Below are 18,275 nucleotides of genomic sequence, written 5' to 3' on the forward strand. Positions count from 1 at the left end.
CTCTTGAGCCCAGTTTGGGCTAATACTTTGAGTTACACTACAGTTAAGTGTCTCTGAGCCTGTTTTTGAGTTGCAATAAATCTTTTGTTAAGACTGAGTATTGTGTGTGTGGCTCTTTAAGGCGCCTGTGTTCCGACATAGGGACTGTTGAGGATTCGGGGTCTTACCGTATTCACATAACCCCGTTTTGAGCAATTTACGTACTCAAAACTCTACTGTACAATCAGCATAACCTGGTGTCTTAAACCAGATGGTGAGCACTGACACCTTGTCCCAAAAGGACTGTGGCGCCAACCCTTTCCTTCTAAGAAAGACGTAGAACTGTAATACATATTCAACCAGGACTGGCAAAAGATCACTTAGCCTGTATTTCTTTCTGAACCACAGTACAGCCCTTGTATAAGAGCTGGTGCCAACACTAGCCCGATTCCCCTGACTCCCTCCTCACTCCAATTCCTCATCATCAGCATCTACTCCATCCGAATGATGGTGCGGCATACTCCACAGAGCTTCAGCTAAGCCATTGTCAATCTCTTCCACATGAAAAGCCTTGAACCAAATGCCATGTGGGAGGCAGTGTAATTTAGAACAATGGATTGCTTCCATGACACAGTTAGACTTGGTTGTTAAGAAATTAAAAACTTTAACCTGTACCGTGGCCTTATTGTCACATCAAAAATGGATGATAGAGTTAGCAAACTCCGCTGCTCAAATTGTAACTGCAACTAATATGGGAAAAATCTCTAAGAAAGTGATATCTGAGGTGATACCTACTGTGTGCCAATGCTTGTGCCACCTTTTTGAACACCAATGACGATGAATGTATACACTGATCCACAAAGTCCATACCTCGAGAAGTCTGACTTGTCCATGGTGGTCTTAGTTACCTCCAGATTGGATTGCTGCAGTGTGCTCTATGTGGGGCTGCCTTTGAAGATGGCCCAGAAACTCCAATTAGTACAACATTCTGCAGCCAGGTTATTAACTGGAGTGAATTATAGGGAGCGGACAACCCCCCTATTAAAACAGCTCCACTGGTTACTGATAAATGTAATGTATTTTTTCAGATAGCTGGAGATTCCTAGATGTAGATTCCATCTAAAATTAGCTGACCAGACTGCTCCAAAACCTCAGGATACTCCAGAACTTTTGAACTGGGGCACGAACAGGTCAAACCAAACCTAACAAAAAAACCAGGCTATTCACCAAAAATAGCCATACATTTGAGAGGAGATCTGCGTTTTTAGCTAGTGTAGGAAAGCTTTAATATAGAAAATGCAAATGGGTCATTTATGTTATTTATTTTTTTGAATATTTTTTATTGAAAATATTTTAGTTTAACATTAAAACACTAAAGAGAGAACAATAGAGGGAAAGTAAGAAAAAAGGGGGGAAAAAAGAAAAAAAAGAAGAAAAGCCCCAAACCAATCAGAAACCTATATCTATATATAGAAAAAAGAGGAGGGGAAAGGGAGGAATAGGGGAGGGGAATTGTTAATGACTTCCATTCTTCTTCCTTCAGTTCTTCTTCTTCTTAGTTTTACACTGAATCTTTAAAAAAAAGTTCTTTCCTTCTTAAGATAGTCCTCAAAAGTCCTCTTCTACCGGGATTTTCCTTTAATAAAAATGTTACTCTATCCATGTCTTTTAGTTCAATTACATTGTTAAGCCAATCTTCCTTATTGGGTATAATATCTAATTTCCAACTTTTTGGAAAGACCATTTTTGCAGAGGTAATAAAATAGGTAAATAATTTTTCTTTGTTAAGGTCAGTAAAATGTTCTGAGTCAATTATTCCCAGCAAGTAATATTCAGGTTTCCTTGTGAAGTCTCTTTTTAAAATTAGTTGGCATTCTTTATGTATGACTTTCCAATAATCCAATGTTTTCTCACAAGTCCACTTTTGCTCTACATTTCCAACATTTATTGTCCAAGTTCTTATACATTTGTCCTAATTTCTTTGGTGTCATATACCAGTGATAGAGCATCTATTTAGCACAATAGGAGGAAGACTGGTGACATTTGGAACCTTTTGTAAAATATAATTTCCATTAAATTCATTCTATTTTATTCCTATTATAATCAAAGCTCTACTGGAGTAGGAATCCTTCCCTCTGCTCCTCTGAAAGAGTAACTTAGAAATCACCCACTATATACACTCAGAAATCAGTCATGAAATACAGGACAATAGGAAAAACATTATTTCAACCATTATTTCTTTTTATTGGGCACTAAGAACAATGGTTGGACTGCCAAATATAGCGTACAATGGTTGCTTGAATAAGAGAGTACAAAAGAACAATGGAAATTATCAGTCATTTCCCTAACATTTTTTCATTTGGGATTTCAACCACTTTCGGCGAGTCCCAAGTAGTTGCAAGCCATGAAAACAGCATTGGAAAGTCACTTGTGGATCAAGGCCATACTTTTCTCAGTTTTGCCAAGTGAACCCTTAGCTATAGGCTATCCTGTCATTTTATCCCCTTTCTTCTTTTTCTTGTTCAAAATAGATCTCATTATATGAATGTAGTGTTTTCATGAATGGCGCACGAAAACCACAGAAGCTTGTTAACAGCTCCCAAGCATTCAATTTCTCTCCTTTGTGCAAAATTATCCAGTGTGTTGTGGTGCTTTATAAAAGTAATTAATCTGTGGCCCCATCTGCATGGTCATATAATGCAGTTTCAAAATGGAGTTTAACAGCATTGAACTGCATTATATGGAAGTGTAGACGAGGCCTGTGGTGTTACATAAAGCTCAAGTTTTCAAACTTTAGTAGTGTCTAAACATCTATTGTGAGCAACCTCCTTATCCTGCCTTAGCAAAATCAGAAACATTCTGTCAAAAATGGAAGAAGCATTCTCTAACATTTTCTTCTCATTAACTGCTCCTTTTTGTTCTGCTCAGGCCTAAAGAGGATAATATAGCATTTAGGGAAAAAGATAAAAGCTAGTAACCCAGCACTGGAAGCCAAGATGGAGAAGATCTCCACAGCCACCATATATTTGCCTCTGCTGGAAAGGTAGGTTGGAACAAACGTTAACCAGACACTGCAAAACAGCAACATGCTGAAGGTGATAAACTTGGCTTCATTGAAACTGTCAGGTAACTTCCGTGCTAGGAAAGCTACAATAAAGCTGATAATAGCCAGGAATCCCATAAAGCCCAGGACACAATAAAGTATCGTTCCAGATCCTTCATTGCATTCCAATACATTATTCTGAAGGAATGAATCTGTGTCAGAATCTGGGAATGGTGGTGAGGTTGCCAAATTTAGTGAACAAATCATGACTTGAGTCAAGGAGCACAAAAGAATAATGGATATGGCCAGCCTTTTCCCTATCCATTTTTTCAATTTAGATCCAGGCTTATTGGCCATAAAAGCTACAACAACTGTGATGGCTTTGGCCAACAAGCAAGAAATAACCACTGAGAAGACCATTCCGAAAACTGTTTGTCGGAGGAGACAGGTCATCTTCTGAGGTCGGCCAATGAATAGCAAAGTGCAGAGGAAGGAGAGCAGGAGGGAGATGAGAAGGGTGTAGGAGAGCATACGATTGTTCACTTTCACAATGGGTGTATTGTTATACTTCACAAAGATTGCTAACACCAAAGTGGTAATGAACGAAAGGGCAACTGCAGAAGTCGCCAAACCAATTCCCAACGGTTCAGCATAAGACAAGAAGATTACAACTTTTGGAATGCAAAGGTCTTGGTCCTTGTTTGGATAGTAACCTTTTTGACATTGAGAGCAGCTGTCCATGTCTGGAATACAAATATAAATTTAGGTGAAATTTACATCCTTGGTTGTCATATGATGAGTATTCCCATAAAGCAAGGCTCAGATTTCCATCATTTTAAATAAGATCTGGGAGGAAAGTTGGGGGCATAGTAGGGCAAGCATGATCCAGGATATGGATCTCTAGTGACTGCCAGTCACATACTTATCCAGAGTATGACTTTATTACTTGTCCCACTCTCTTAAACAACCTACATCAAACAAATACGTGTAGGAAGGAGGCTTCATTATCCCTGGATGTGGGAAAATTGCCTTTTCAGAAGTTCAAACTGTGTGTATTGAAGTGAATGGAAAGTAGTTAGTGAATCTCCATTCCCTGGCCACCAACTGCTAGAATACATAAGCAATTTGCATTTATAGGTCTTCTTTCATCTGCATTACAAGGCTGAGGTTATTGCTGCTTCCATCTTGTCTACACTTGCTGCTACTGTATTTGTTTTCCCATCCAAAAGCCCTGTAACTGCCATGGCCAAACTTCGGCCCTCCAGGTGTTTCAGACTTCAGCTCCCAGAAATCCCAGCCAGCTTACCGGCTGTTAGGAATTATATGAGTTGAAGTCCAAAACACTTGGAGGGCCGAAGTTTACCCATGTCCGTTCTATAATCATGTCCAAGATGATTATCTGTGTTAGTTAGCAAAAGCTACACATGCTTTTGGAAATTTAGGGAAATGACTGCCTGCATGACTGCTTGTCAGAATAAATAGCATTTTTAGCAGTTGGTGCTGCCAAAAGGGCATAGTCAAACCCTGAATTTTAAACTGCACAATCTCTCTCATTATATGTATTTTAAGGAACTTTTGTCATGCTGTTAATATCTGCTTTAGTACCAGAGATCTTATAGGTCGGGACCAATAAGCTTTCATGTTTCTCATTTCTCTCAATATGCACCGACTCTGCACTCACTGATTCAACCATTTGTAGCTTTAAAATATTTTTAAAATCCAAAAGGCACACTTTGGTTTTATCATTTTTATAAAAGACACATTTTTCTACACTACTGCACAGAATGGGATTTGAACATCTACGATTTCAGGTATCCATAGAATAGTGGGAATCTGGAATGAAAATGCAGCCGATACTCAGGGTCCACTGTAAATGTAATGGTTCCTGGCTTGATGTAAATAAGATTTTATGCAGTAATTGTCTGCCTTGAGTTGGAAGTGCTGGAGAAAACCCACATCTCCTACCTGTTTGATTGGAAATCTCCCCTTTGGGACATGGAAGGCAATCATAGCAACAGTATGGCTTCCCTTCCTTCTTTGCCCTTCTGTATCCTGAGGAGCAACAGTCATTACACAGTGAGCGTGGACGTGTCTGTTCACAAGTGAAAGATGTAAATATGTCAGCTTTATGGAAAACATTAACTTGTACAGATCAAGGGCTCAGGCCCCTTCCACACAGCTGAATACAATCCCACATTACCTGCTTTGAATTGGAATACCGTATATACTTGAGTATAAGCAGACCCGAATATAAACTGAGGCACCTAATTTTACCACAAAAAACTAGGAAAACATTGACTCCAGTATAAGCCGAGGGTGGTAAATTTCAGAAATAAAAATAGATACCAATAAAATTACATTTATTGAGGCATCAGTAGGTTAAATGTTTTTGAATATTTACATAAAGCTCAAATTCAAGATAAGACTGTCCAACTCTGATCAAATCATTATTCTCATCTTCTTCAATGTAAATGTGCTTATGTATCCTTTTAATAATAATAGAGTAAAATAATGCATGTAATAATAATAATAATAATAATAATAATAATAAATACAGGAAAATGATGCATGTAATAATAGAGTAAAATAATAAATGCAATAATAATAATAATAATAATAATAAGAAGAAGAAGAAGAAGATCAGAGTGAAATAATAAATGTATTAATAATAATAAAAATAGAGTAAAATAAATGTAATAGTAGCAACAATAATAGAGAAAAATAATAAATGTAATAATACCAATAATAATAGAGAAAAATAATAAATGTACCATATATTCTTGAGTATAAGCTCACCCAAATATTAACCAACCAGGACCCTCACCCGAGTAAAAGCCGAGGTGGGCTTTTTCAGTCTGAAAAAAAGGGCTGAAAAACTAGGCTTATACTCAAGTATATACAGTATATGGTAGTGTGGACTCAGATAACCCAGTCCAAAGCAGATATTGTGGGATTTTCTGCCTTGATATTCTGGGTTATATGGCTGTGTGGAAGGGCCCTCAGACTACAGGTATTGGTTAGCATCCCACACTCTCCAATCAATCTGCTATGAACAGGAAAAATGTGTCATCACCTCTAGTTCATAGGTCTATTTAGTTCACTTTTAGTTTCGTCTTAAATTTTTTTGTTGCTCATCAATACTATTTTAAGGTCGGCATGAATGTCATGCAGATATACTTTCACCTAGGGCCCTTCCACACAGCCCTATATCCCAGAATATCAAGACAGAAAATCCCACATTATCTGAGTGTGGACTCAGATAACCCAGTTCAAAGCAGATATTGTGGGATTTTCCGCTTTCATATTCTGGGATATAGGGCTTCGTGGAAGGGCCTCTATTTATGCATGTATTTGCAGTTTTCCCTCACTTGCCTCCCTTTAAACCAGAGGTGGGTAAATCCCAGCAATGGGCTGCCTGCAGTCCTTCATTATGAGTGGAGTAAAAATAGGAGCCTCCGGTGGCCTAGGGGATAAAAGCCTCATGACTTGAAGTTTGGGTTGCTGACCTGAAAGCTGCCAGGTTCGAATCCCACCCAGGGAGAGCGTGGATGAGCTCCCTCTGTCAGCTCCAGCTCCATGCGGGGACATGAGAGAAGCCTCCCACAAGGATGGTAAAACATCAAAATCATCCATGCGTCCCCTGGGCAACGTCCTTGTAGATGGCCAATTCTCTCACTCCAGAAGCAACTCCGGTTGCTCCTGACACGAAAAAAAAGTGGAGTAAAATGGGGAAGACTATGCAAATATTTCCTTCGGATCCCCACATGCAACTCCTGAACCTTTTCCAAAGCTTTCCCAAATCACTCATTTTTAGGTTTTTTTTAGGCTGATTATTGGTTTTTATCCTAATGATTCTTATTCCCCTTACTTGGTATGGAAGGTCCATTCTGAACAATTGAGATTTTTTTTTGAAAAGTATATATTTTTTTTCACATATAAGATTTTTTAAATTTCAAAATCTTTCCAACCTGAATATGAAGCTATTTGTTAATAATGGTATAAATGTCTGAAATGAAATTGTGACACATTCCCAAAGACAGAATGATTGAGAATTCAAATCACAATATCTTCTAAACACAAACACACATTGTGAACGTGTATATAGACCTTGCCTGGTTAAACCTGCTGGGCCATTCAATGGCATCTTCATCAATGGTAAGCGATATGTCTGTGGAGGCCTGTGAAACTACACTCCCAACTTTAACGCGGAGAAAAGACAGATTTGGGAATGTGACCCAGTTGACAATATCGTACCCACCAACGACTTCTCCATTTTGGTCAAAAGAAACCTCCCCAGCACTATTGTTGAATGACTGACTTCTCAGGTAGCGAGGAATCTAAATGGGGAAAACACAGCATATATTCAGTGTTGTACTAGAACTCTGGGAGACAAGACTTTGAATTGCTGCTCTACCATAGAAATCTACGGCAGTGGTTCTCAACCTTCCTAATGCCGCAACCCTAAATACAGTTCCTCATGTTGTGGTGACCCCCAACAATAATATTATTTTCATTACGACTGCATAACTGTGATTTTGCTACTGTTATGAATCATAATGTAAATATCTGAGATATATATATATATATATATATATATATATATATATATATATTTTCATTCACTGTAACAAATTTGGCACAAATACCCGATACGCCCAAATTTGAATACTGGTGGCGTTGGGGGGGGGGGATTTATTTTTGTCATTTGGGAGTTATAGTTGCTGGGATTTATAGTTAACTTACAATCAAAGAGCATTCTGAACTCCACCAGCAATGGAATTGAACCAAACTTGCTACACAGAACTCCCATGACCAACAGAACATACTGGAAGAGTTTGGTGGGCATTGACCTTGAGTTTTGGAGTTATGGTTCACCTCCATCCAGAGAGCACTGTGGACTCCAAACAGTGATGGATCTGTACAAAACTTGGCATGAATGCTCAAATATGCCCATACGTGAACACTGGTGAAGTTTGGGGGAAATAGATCTTGACATTTGGGAGTTGTAGTTGCTGGGATTTACAGTTCACCTACAATCAAAGAGCCCCTTGAACACCACTAATGATAGAATTAGGCCAAACTTCCCACACAGACCCCCCTTAACCAACAGGAAGTACTGGAGGGATTTGGATCCTGTGATAATCAGAAATATGTGTTTTCTAATGGTCTTTGGTGACCCCTCTGAAACCCCTCTTGCGACCCCCCCCCCGGGGTCCCGACCCCCAGGTTGAGAAATGCTGGTCTACAGGGAGATATTCCACAAGTCACACTCTCTCAGTCTTTGGGAAAAGCAATAACAAACCCCCTTAGTTGTGTTAAGAAGGATATTTCTATTGCTTCTCCTGGTCTGAAAAGTGCTACAAGGAATTTTAGTATAAACGTTGATCGGGGATGATGGCAGCCACAGTCGAAAAAATTCCCTGTTTTGAAAAACAACTAATGAAAAACAACTATGGCAGACCGAAAAAACAAACGGACTGGAACTTGATAAAAAACTACTTGAAAGAAGAACAAGTGAAGATGTTGATTTAAGGTTAAGTTCTGCTACTTTAGAAAGACAATAAAAAGGTTAATTAGTAATGGCGCCAGATATAGATAAATAAGAAAAGATATATAAAAACTGCTTATTGTAACTGTGCAATGGTTGGAAGTCTAGAATCTTTTTCTTTTTAAAAAAATTATATTATCATCTATGGGGTTTTTTTTGTGTCTTTTTTTGTTTTTGTTTTTAAATTGTTTTTTGCCCTCTTTTTTGTGTAATCATTAATTTCATGGCATTCACTAAGTTTTGTTATGCGTATTATTGTATGTCTGTGTTTGTCTATTACAATTTAAAAACAACACACACACACACACATATAAAATTCCCAGTTTTGGGAGAGACAGTGGCTGTTGCATCAATGGCTGTGTCTTCTGCTTAAGGACATTACCTGCCATGACTGCTGTGTTAACATACTCTCTCTCCTTCCAGGTATCACTGTTCTTCTCTTTAATGGGGATGAATGCATGGAATGGAAAGCATGCGTCAGGGCATAGACGGCATTATAAATGGCATAGCTGTGGCTAGTCATGCTCATTTCAAAGACAGAGCTAGGCAGAGTTACAAGTTTCTCTTCTCCAGTGCAGATGTTCTCATTTAGTTCATCTATGGCAGGGCCAGGGAACAAGCAATTAAATGCCTCTTCCCAGAAAGCCCTAACAAACCCATCTCCTTTTTCTAATGTATGGTTTCTTGTCTGCAGAAACTGTCTGAATCCTAACACCTCCTTTGAATGAATAATAAACGATAGAGCACCATGGAGGAAATTTATGTCCATAGTTCTTTGAAAGAGGGATGATGTGAAATCGGTGTCTCCTGTCATAATCCAAAGTTTCCCTTTGTCTTGAACTGGTATGCCTTCAAATGTGAAAAAGTTTTCTACAGTTCTCAACTTGGCCATGCTTTGAACCTCACCATGAAAGATCATGACACGGGCTGTACTGCTGAAGACAAGCCGAAATGTCACAATCCAATCAGTTATCACCTCAGTGACATCACTGATTAAACTCCTGCCTGGTAATTTCTCAATGATGTCGAAGCAGACGCCGTTCCGGGAAAACAATGGAAGCAGCTTCATTACAAATGTCTGCAAACTCTCGACATCTTCATAGATCACGCCAATCCATGTCCACCTAAAATGCAGTAACAATTGGAGAAGCCCCAAATATTGTGTATTCCCATTTGGGAACATCCAGTGGAAGAAGGCAGCGTTATTCCTGTCATTCTGTTCTGGTGCAGAGCTATAGATGAGCTGGAAAAAAGCCAAAGGAAAATAAAATTAAAAGTTTCAGATATATCTAACATATAGCAAGGTGTACTCACATGCACACACAGCATTATCCCCCCCCCCCCTTGCCAGTCTGTAAAAGCCTGACAGCATAAAATATTTTAACTTGATCTTTCTAAGGAGAGAGTTTCAAAGTCTTGGAGCACTCACTGAGGAGGCCCTCTTCCTTGTTTCTATTACATGAGTCTGAGAAAGTGGTGGGCGTCCCCTGAAGAGTTTAGAGCTCTAATAGACTCATAAAGGAAGACATGGTCCTTGAAATAACATGGACCCTATGCTCACACCATATTGCGATGCGGGAGGAACACTCAGTCTGAAGGCAAGTGGCTTGGAGAGGGAGACATGGCTAAATTTTTCCACCTGTCACAATCTGAAATGCTACACCTGCAGGAAAAAAATTGACTTAAACCTGGATATACCACCTAGATTTTCCTTCCATCATCCATGTTCCAAGGGGGTCCTCTTACCTCAGTGATTTTGTAGATGCCCAGGATGTGTGCCATGTGGGAGCAAATGTTGGAGTTAGGTCCCCCAATGACTGCTGGCAAGCTCTTTTGGTCATCACATTTGTAGTTTGGGACAAATCTGTTCCAAGTGGAGAGAAGTTTCATTGTGGCCAGATAGGTCCAACTTGGATAAAAATTGTTATTATACACATGGAAGCCCACAGTGATGTTTGGCAAGATCTGGGGATTCTCATTTATCTCCTTTACAGCAAACACCAAGGCCAGGATGTGCTGGTAAAATTGTGTCATTTGTCTGTAAGGAGAATGATATGCCGCACATCAAAGCATCTGATTTATATAAAACAATTACATGTCAGGGTTGTTGTATGTTTTCCGGGCTGCATTGCCATGTTCCAGAAGTATTCTCTCCTGACGTTTCACCCACATCTATGGCAGGCATTGAAAAGCTTCATCTCCTGAAGTAAATAAGAAGCAACACTCTTAAAACATAGGAGTTCCAGACATGATTGACTCAGGGGCAACTAACGACTCTAAACAAAGGATGCCCCAAGGCAGGAAAAAATCCAAGAGATGAAGCTTTTCAATGCTAATTTAGGTGATTAACTACAACATTCACACTGGCCTCCAACTGACAAGAGTTTTCCTCTCTCACCCTGGACTTTCCACAGATATATAAACCTTTCTTGCTTAATTTCTCCATACTTCACAACCTCTGAGGATGCCTGCCATAGATGTGGGCGAAACGCCAGGAGAGAATACTTCTGGAACATTGCCATGCAGCCCGGAAAACATACAACAACCCTGTGATCCCGACCATGAAAGCCTTCGACAACACAAATTACATGTCAGATTATTGTTTGCTTGATAAAACATTGGATTATGATGTATTGTAAAGCCGTAGTTCAGGGAAGAGATATTTGTGATTTTTCAGACTTAAGTTTTATTGTGTATAATATTTAGTGGGCTCCAACTTACTCATAGCTCCATAATTATATAAATCCTGGAGTGGTGAATATGAGGAAATTGTAATTTTAGTAGTCATTGAAGCAAGATACAAACACCCAACACAGATTGTTGGCAAATGGCAGCTAATATATGTAAATATACATTCACAATTATCAGTGTTCAAACCTGTCACCAAATGATTGTCACTTAATGACTCAAAAGAATGTCAAGATGATATGGTTCCTCTTTACAAATCAGAAATCTGATTTCTGAAACTAGACAGATGCTATAAAGGAAACTGAAGGGGAAACTGATAAATTATATGCTCAAAACATTCAATGCTTACGATACGTGCTCAATGGACAGCTGATTGGGCTCTCTCCTGAAATCTCTTTCTTCATAAGTGATGAGGAGCTGGGAAAGGACTCCAGGAATGATCAGATCTCCTGCATGATGATACTCATAAAGAATGGGCAGAGACTTGCTGACGGCACATTGAGGAATAGGGAGACTCTTGCACACACCCACTGGGAGCAGCACCAAAACCAACGTCAGAAACATCATCAGCTTTGAAGAAAATAAGTGTTCAGAGAAACAAGCCATCTTTTGTGGCACAGCCATTCAGTTCTGTGACACAGTCTGTTGAACATGGATATTCACTTGGTTGGTTGAAAACAAGAAGAAATGGTGTTGCCAGAACTCCGTCTAGACCCTGAATTCTCCAGGCGTAGAGGGTATTAGTAGCAATCTCAAAGTTTATTTTTCAGTTCTGCTGGTGGCATATGGAATTCCTTAGGGACTTTAAAAAGAAATCAACATGATTCTAATCTGAAGATTGCTGAGGTGGTAATAACTTATTAGGATGATAGCTATTCCAGGCAACAACACGTTTCTCATAATGTATGATTTTAACTGTTTTATATTGAGTAATGAATTTTTTTTTTACATTGTTTTGTAAGCTGCCTGGGGTCCCACCTTGGAAAAGGCAACTTATTAAAACAAACAAACAAGCAAAGACATAGGGAATCATATAGAAGAATTTAGATTTATTATTACTGGAGTAGACTTATTAAAAAATATTAACTAATGCATGACTTTATCTGAGTAACTGATAGGTCAGCCTTGGTTTGAAGGGAGACTTCCAGGGAATGGCAGATTATATTCAGAGGGAGGAAATGGCAAAGCACTTCTAAGCCGTGAAAATGCTATTCTGAGATGTTAGGGAAAATAATTGCCCTCATTGACAAGGATCTCATCTCCGCCATGAGGAAACCCATTTGGCTTAGCAAAGTGTTCAAGGTCTACACTATATAGGGGTTTTCTTGGTGTATGACCCCCTGAAAACATACCAGAAATTATAAAATTCAGACAATAACTAAAGAGCAAATGTCATGGATTCAGTAAAATGAACAATCAGAGAGGACTCTTTCTGTGCTTATCTTGAGAATGCGCTCAGATTATCTATCCACATTTATCTATGCATAGGCGATAACTCGTGACTGAGTATGATGTCTTCAAAGGATAGTGTCTTGGCAATGGGCGTGTAAGTGACCGTAGAGACCTATTCTGGATCCAAGTGGTCTTTCACAATGAGGACATAGATTTTCAGATGGAAGGCAGTCCCAACAAGGTTTCTCTGTGTCTATTCCACATTTTAAAATTAGCATTAGGCTCATCTTTAAATCTCTTTTGTTTTCCACTGCCATTCTGTTCTCCATTATTAAGCTGAGAATAGACTTACTGCTTTGGGAGATGTGATTGGACATTCACACAATATTGGACTGGTCGAATAAAGTTGGTGGTGGAGGATCATCGCTTCAATGCTGGTGGTCTTTGCTTCTGCAGACTATAATACCGCCATCACTGTAGAATTTGGAGCAGTGATTCCCAAAGTAGGTGTTACCGCCCCCTGGTAGGAGCTGGTGCGATCCAGGGAGGCAGTGATGGCACCTATTAGGACACGGGGGCGGGGCCAGGGGAGGGGCGGGGCCTCTTCCCAAGTGCTGGAGACAGGGCTGACACCTGAAGTGCCTGTTAAGACAAAGGGGGCGGAGCTAGAGGAGTGGGCGGGGCCTCCTTCCAAGAGCTCGAGACAGGGCTGAACCTCTATACCTCTCCTGAGAGGCCTTTTAGGACTAAAGGGTGGGGCTAGGGGCGGGGCCTCTTCCCAAGAGCTCGAGACAGGGGTGAGCCTCTATACCTCTCCTGAGAGGCCTTTTAGGACTAAAGGGTGGGGCTAAGGGTGGGGCCTCTTCTCAAGAGCTCGAGACAGGGCTGAACCTCTATACCTCTCCTGAGAGGCCTTTTAGGTCTAAAGGGTGGGACTAGGGGCGGGGCCTCTTCCCAAGAGCTCGAGACAGGGCTGAGCCTCTATACCTCTCCTGAGAAGCCTTTTAGGACTAAAGGGTGGGGCTAAGGGTGGGGCCTCTTCTCAAGAGTGCAAGACAGGGCTGAGCCTCTATACCTCTCCTGAGAGGCCTTTTAGGACTAAAGGGCGGGGATAGGGGCGGGGCCTCTTCCCAAGAGTGCGAGACAGGGCTGAGCCTCTGTATACCTCCCGAGGCGCTTGTTAGAACACGGGGGCGGGGTATAGAGGTTCAGCCCCACCAGGCACTTAAGAAGAGGCCCCACCCCCTCCTCTAGCCCCACCCCCTGTGTCCTGGCAGGTGCCGCAGGACAGGGATAGAAGCTCAGCCCTGCCTCAGAGCTCGTAACTCCACCAATCCCAGTCCTGGCCGCCCGTTTGTAGCCCCGCCCACCTCCCCCTCCCCCTCCCAGCCCTGCATCCTGGCCTAGGGGAGAGGCTCAGCCCCGCCCTCTTAAGCAGGAGCCACGCCCACCCCTCTAAGCCACGCCCCCCTTTCCAGGGGGCGCTGAGTAATATTTTTTCTGGAAAGGGGGCCGTAGGCCAAATAAGTTTGGGAACCACTGGTCTGGAGTATTCCATCTGATTAGTATTTTTTTTCCTGTATGATTTTTAGTTGTTTGAACTTGATGGTAAGAATAAGACTTGAATGGCCAAGCTCTTCAATGGAATCAGGGGAGGAAATACAGTAGATTCTCACTTATCCAAGCTAAACGGGCCGGCAGAAGCTTGGATAAGCGAATATGTTGGATAATAAGGAGGGATTAAGGAAAAGCCTAGTAAACATCAAATTAGGTTATGATTTTACAAATTAAGCACCAAAACATCATGTTATACAACAAATTTGACAGAAAAAGTAGTTCAATACGCAGTAATGTTATGTTGCAATTAATGTATTTATGAATTTAGCACCAAAATATCACGATATATTGAAAACATTAACTACAAAAATGGCTTGGATTATCCAGAGGCTTGGATAAGCGAGGCGTGGATAAGTGAGACTCTACTGTAATGAAGATTTTGTTTTTATTAGATAGGTTTTTATTAGATATTAGTTCCATACTGAATGGTTTTGGAAGCCATGGGTGGTGGTTCATGGTTGGGTGGTGGGGAAAATATTTGTATTTTGAATTTTGTATTTTGTATGTTACTTTCACACAACACACACACACAAATATATATATGAATGAATGGGTTCATCCCATCAGATGCTAACTTGATCCATGGCAGTCTTGACTGATGAGAGGTGCATCGATTGATTGGGCCCAGGGAGTAATAAATGTCTTACTGTGGGCATAACCACTTAGGTCAGTGTAATATTGTCAAAGAACAAAGCTGTTTCAGTGTGTGGATGATTTAGATAAGACGTTCTGGAGCCAGTCTCATGGAGCTCATATGTAGTACCACAGAGCTGGCCTTGAATCAGTTCCAAGATCTGCAGTATCTGCAGCTTCACGGTGCAGGAGAAATTGTGGATTTTTAGTTCAATTTTGCATGCTTCAATGTGCATGTGCGAATCACTGGAGTACCCTTTTCTCAATCAGTTTTGCCATGTGATGTGCATGCTGATGGGCCCTGTTTTGAAGTATCCTCTAAGTTTGTTTGTCACAATTTAAAGCCTTTAAAGCACATTGCTGCACAAGTTTATGATGCATGCCATCTAAACACTGTGCTGTCAAGCTACCTTTAAAGCACATTAAGTGGTCCATGTAGATGTGCTCTGTCATGCGGATGTGCTTGATGATTTGAAGACTCATGAACCCTCTCTTGAAGAAAGCCTTCTCAGATCTGGAGCTATGTGAGAATTACTGCAATATTAACTCAGTACTCCCTTTGGAAAAGTATTAAGTGTGCATATAATTTCAGACATTTTTGGAAAAAACAGATTACCGTCACCTATTTCAGCCAGAATACCAAAATGTCCTTGTTTGAACAAAATGAGAAGGGTTTCCACTTTGAATTTAAACTGTTGATGATGTTCAAAATACTAAAAATCTTGAATAAGCCCCTTCTTTATTGACTTTCTTGTTAGGCATCAGGAATCTTTGTACATAGGGTAGGAAATAACTAAATATAAATAAACCAAAGGAATTGACAGCTATCTCAGTCAATGACTTACAGAAGTCATTGAGATATGCACACATATAAGAGTGAACTTTGAGCCCCATTAAAAACTGGGAAGAAATTTAGTTAACTGTACAGTACACTTGCTGATGTTTACTGAGGGCTTTAAGCATTTCAGGTTTTTGTCCTTATTAACAGCTTTTTGTTGTTTAGCTCAGGCTTTAGCAATATGATATAGATTTTAGGAGAAAATATACATATGAGCAATGCTGCACCTGATGCTAGGATGCAGAAGATCTCCACAGTCACCATATTTATTCCTTTTGTACTCAGGTAGGTTGGAATAAAGGTGAGCCATACACTAGAAAATGCCAACATGCTGAAGGTGATGAACTTGGCTTCATTAAAAATGTCAGGAAGTTTCCTGGCAAGGAAAGCCATGCTGAAACTTAGAATAATCAACAGACCAAAAGTGCTGAGGCAACTGTAGAGCATTAGATGTGAACCGGGATTACAATACAGGACAATGTATTTGGCCATTAACTCCATATCAGAGTCTAAGAATGGGGGGAAAATGATCAGCCGCACCATACAAATAATGAGTTTAATAAAGGGACAGGAAAACACAATGGAATTGACCAGTGGCTTGCTCACCCATTTCTTCATTTTGGACTCAGGTGTGGTGGCCTTGAAAACTAGAATCACTGTGATTGTTTTGGCCAACACACATGATAGGGCTACTGTAAAGAGGACACTAAAAAGACAGTCTCTAAGTAAGCATATGAGATGATTAGGCTGACCAATGAACAAGAAAACACAACTGAACACGAGGAGGAGAGAAATGAGTAGAACATACGATAGACTGCGGTTGTTAGCTTTGACAATTGCAGTATCCTGGTACTTAAAGAAGATCCCGAGCACCAAAGCTGTGATAAATACAAAGGTGAGGGAAAGAATGGTTAAACTGACTCCCAAAGGTTCATGGTAAGACAAGAAGATAATATGTTTAGGAATGCATTCATGCTGATCATTGCTTGGGTATTGTCCTTTCGGGCATTCAAAGCAAGTATCCATGTCTGAAAAGAAGAAATGACAGATGGAATGAAAATATAGTTCATTTCAGTGAATGTGCAGTGAATTGAATAACACAAAATCAAGGAAATTTACCCAAACTCTGAAAGAAGTAATTGCCACCAACTCCTTAATTTCCATAATTTTAAAAATCTATCCATATATTTTTTGGAGCCCCGGGTGGTGCAGCGGTTAAACCGCTGAGCTGCTGAACTTGCTGACCAAAAGTTTGGTGGTTCGAATCCAGAGAGTGGGATAAGCTCCCGCTGTTAACCCCAATCTAGCAGTTTGAAAATATGCAAATGTGAGTAGATCAATAGGTACAGCTCCGGCGGGAAAGTAATGGCGCTCCCTGCAGTTATGCTGGCCACATGACTTTGGAGGTGTCTATGGACAATGCTGGCTCTTAGGTTTAGAAATAGAGACAAGCACTAACCCCCGAACACGACTAGACTTAATGTCAAGGGGAAACCTTTACCTTTTTATTATTTTTTCAGCAACATAAGTATTACCATACAATTTCTAAAGACTATGATTTTTTTCCTATACTGCTCATATCATTATTTATTTACATCAATTAGTTTTCCCCATACGCCATATTGAAAAACAATCAAATTTTAATAAAATATTAAAATGGACTTCCCACCTCCCACCTCAAAGACACACAGAGAAAATATTGTTATAACCCTGCTAATCTATCATTCTAGACAGTTTCTGCATTCCACCTACTGTCTAAATTTTGTTATTCAATCTTCAAAACCTTCAAGGGTTTTAAAAATTATCAATTTCTGCCAATTCTAAAACTTTTATCATTCAATTTTCTTTCAGAGGTAGTTCTTTAGTTCTGTATTTTTTGTACATAGAGTAGTCTTTCTGCAAAATAATCATATGACGTACTGACTCGAAATTCATGGCTTTTGTTTGTCCCAATAAAAATAAAGTTAAACCTAATCGTAACCTGATTTTAAATATATCTTGTAACAAATTTTGTTCCAATTTCCAATACTCTTTTGCTTTGTTACATGTCCACCACATATAATAGAAAGTACCTTGGTGTGCTTAACATTTCCAACATATTTTTTTTTCATGTTTTTATACATCTTCAACAGTTTGAGGGGAAAAGTAACCAAACCAACACAACACAGTGGTTTGAGCATTGTACTGCAACTCAGAAGAACAGATTTAGAATCCCAACTTGGCCATGAATGTGGTGGGTAAATCACACATTCTTGGCCTTAGAAAACCCTATCATAGGTGCCTCAGCTTATATTCGGGTCGACTTATACTCAAGTAAGGTAAAGGTAAAGGTTTCCCCTGACGTTAAGTCCAGTCGTGACCGACTCTGGGGGTTGGTGCTCATCTCCATTTCTAAGCAGAAGAGCCGGCATTGTCCATAGACACCTCCAAGGTCATGTGGCCGGCATGACTGCATGGAGCGCCGTTACCTTCCCGCTGGAGCGGTACCTATTGATCTACTCACATTTGCATGTTTTCAAACTGCTAGGTTGGCAGGA

At 40.1% G+C, this 18,275-nt stretch overlaps 2 protein-coding genes across 2 annotated transcripts; both read right to left on the bottom strand.

The window, feature by feature from the left end:
• Positions 1-759: 759 nt before the first annotated feature.
• Positions 760-4,263, bottom strand: LOC100559799 (vomeronasal type-2 receptor 26). The gene has a single exon (XM_016995349.2). The coding sequence runs from the start codon at positions 3,761-3,763 to the stop codon at positions 2,864-2,866; it is 900 nt and encodes a 299-aa protein (XP_016850838.2). The 5' UTR covers positions 3,764-4,263; the 3' UTR covers positions 760-2,863.
• An 11,583-nt stretch (positions 4,264-15,846) lies between these two features.
• Positions 15,847-18,005, bottom strand: LOC134292441 (vomeronasal type-2 receptor 26-like). The gene has a single exon (XM_062957433.1). It carries the CDS (start codon positions 16,762-16,764, stop codon positions 15,865-15,867), a length of 900 nt encoding a protein of 299 aa, XP_062813503.1. The 5' UTR covers positions 16,765-18,005; the 3' UTR covers positions 15,847-15,864.
• Positions 18,006-18,275: the final 270 nt, after the last annotated feature.

Source organism: Anolis carolinensis, chromosome 6 (genome assembly GCF_035594765.1).
Source record: "Anolis carolinensis isolate JA03-04 chromosome 6, rAnoCar3.1.pri, whole genome shotgun sequence".
Taxonomy (NCBI): Eukaryota; Metazoa; Chordata; class Lepidosauria; order Squamata; family Dactyloidae; genus Anolis; species Anolis carolinensis.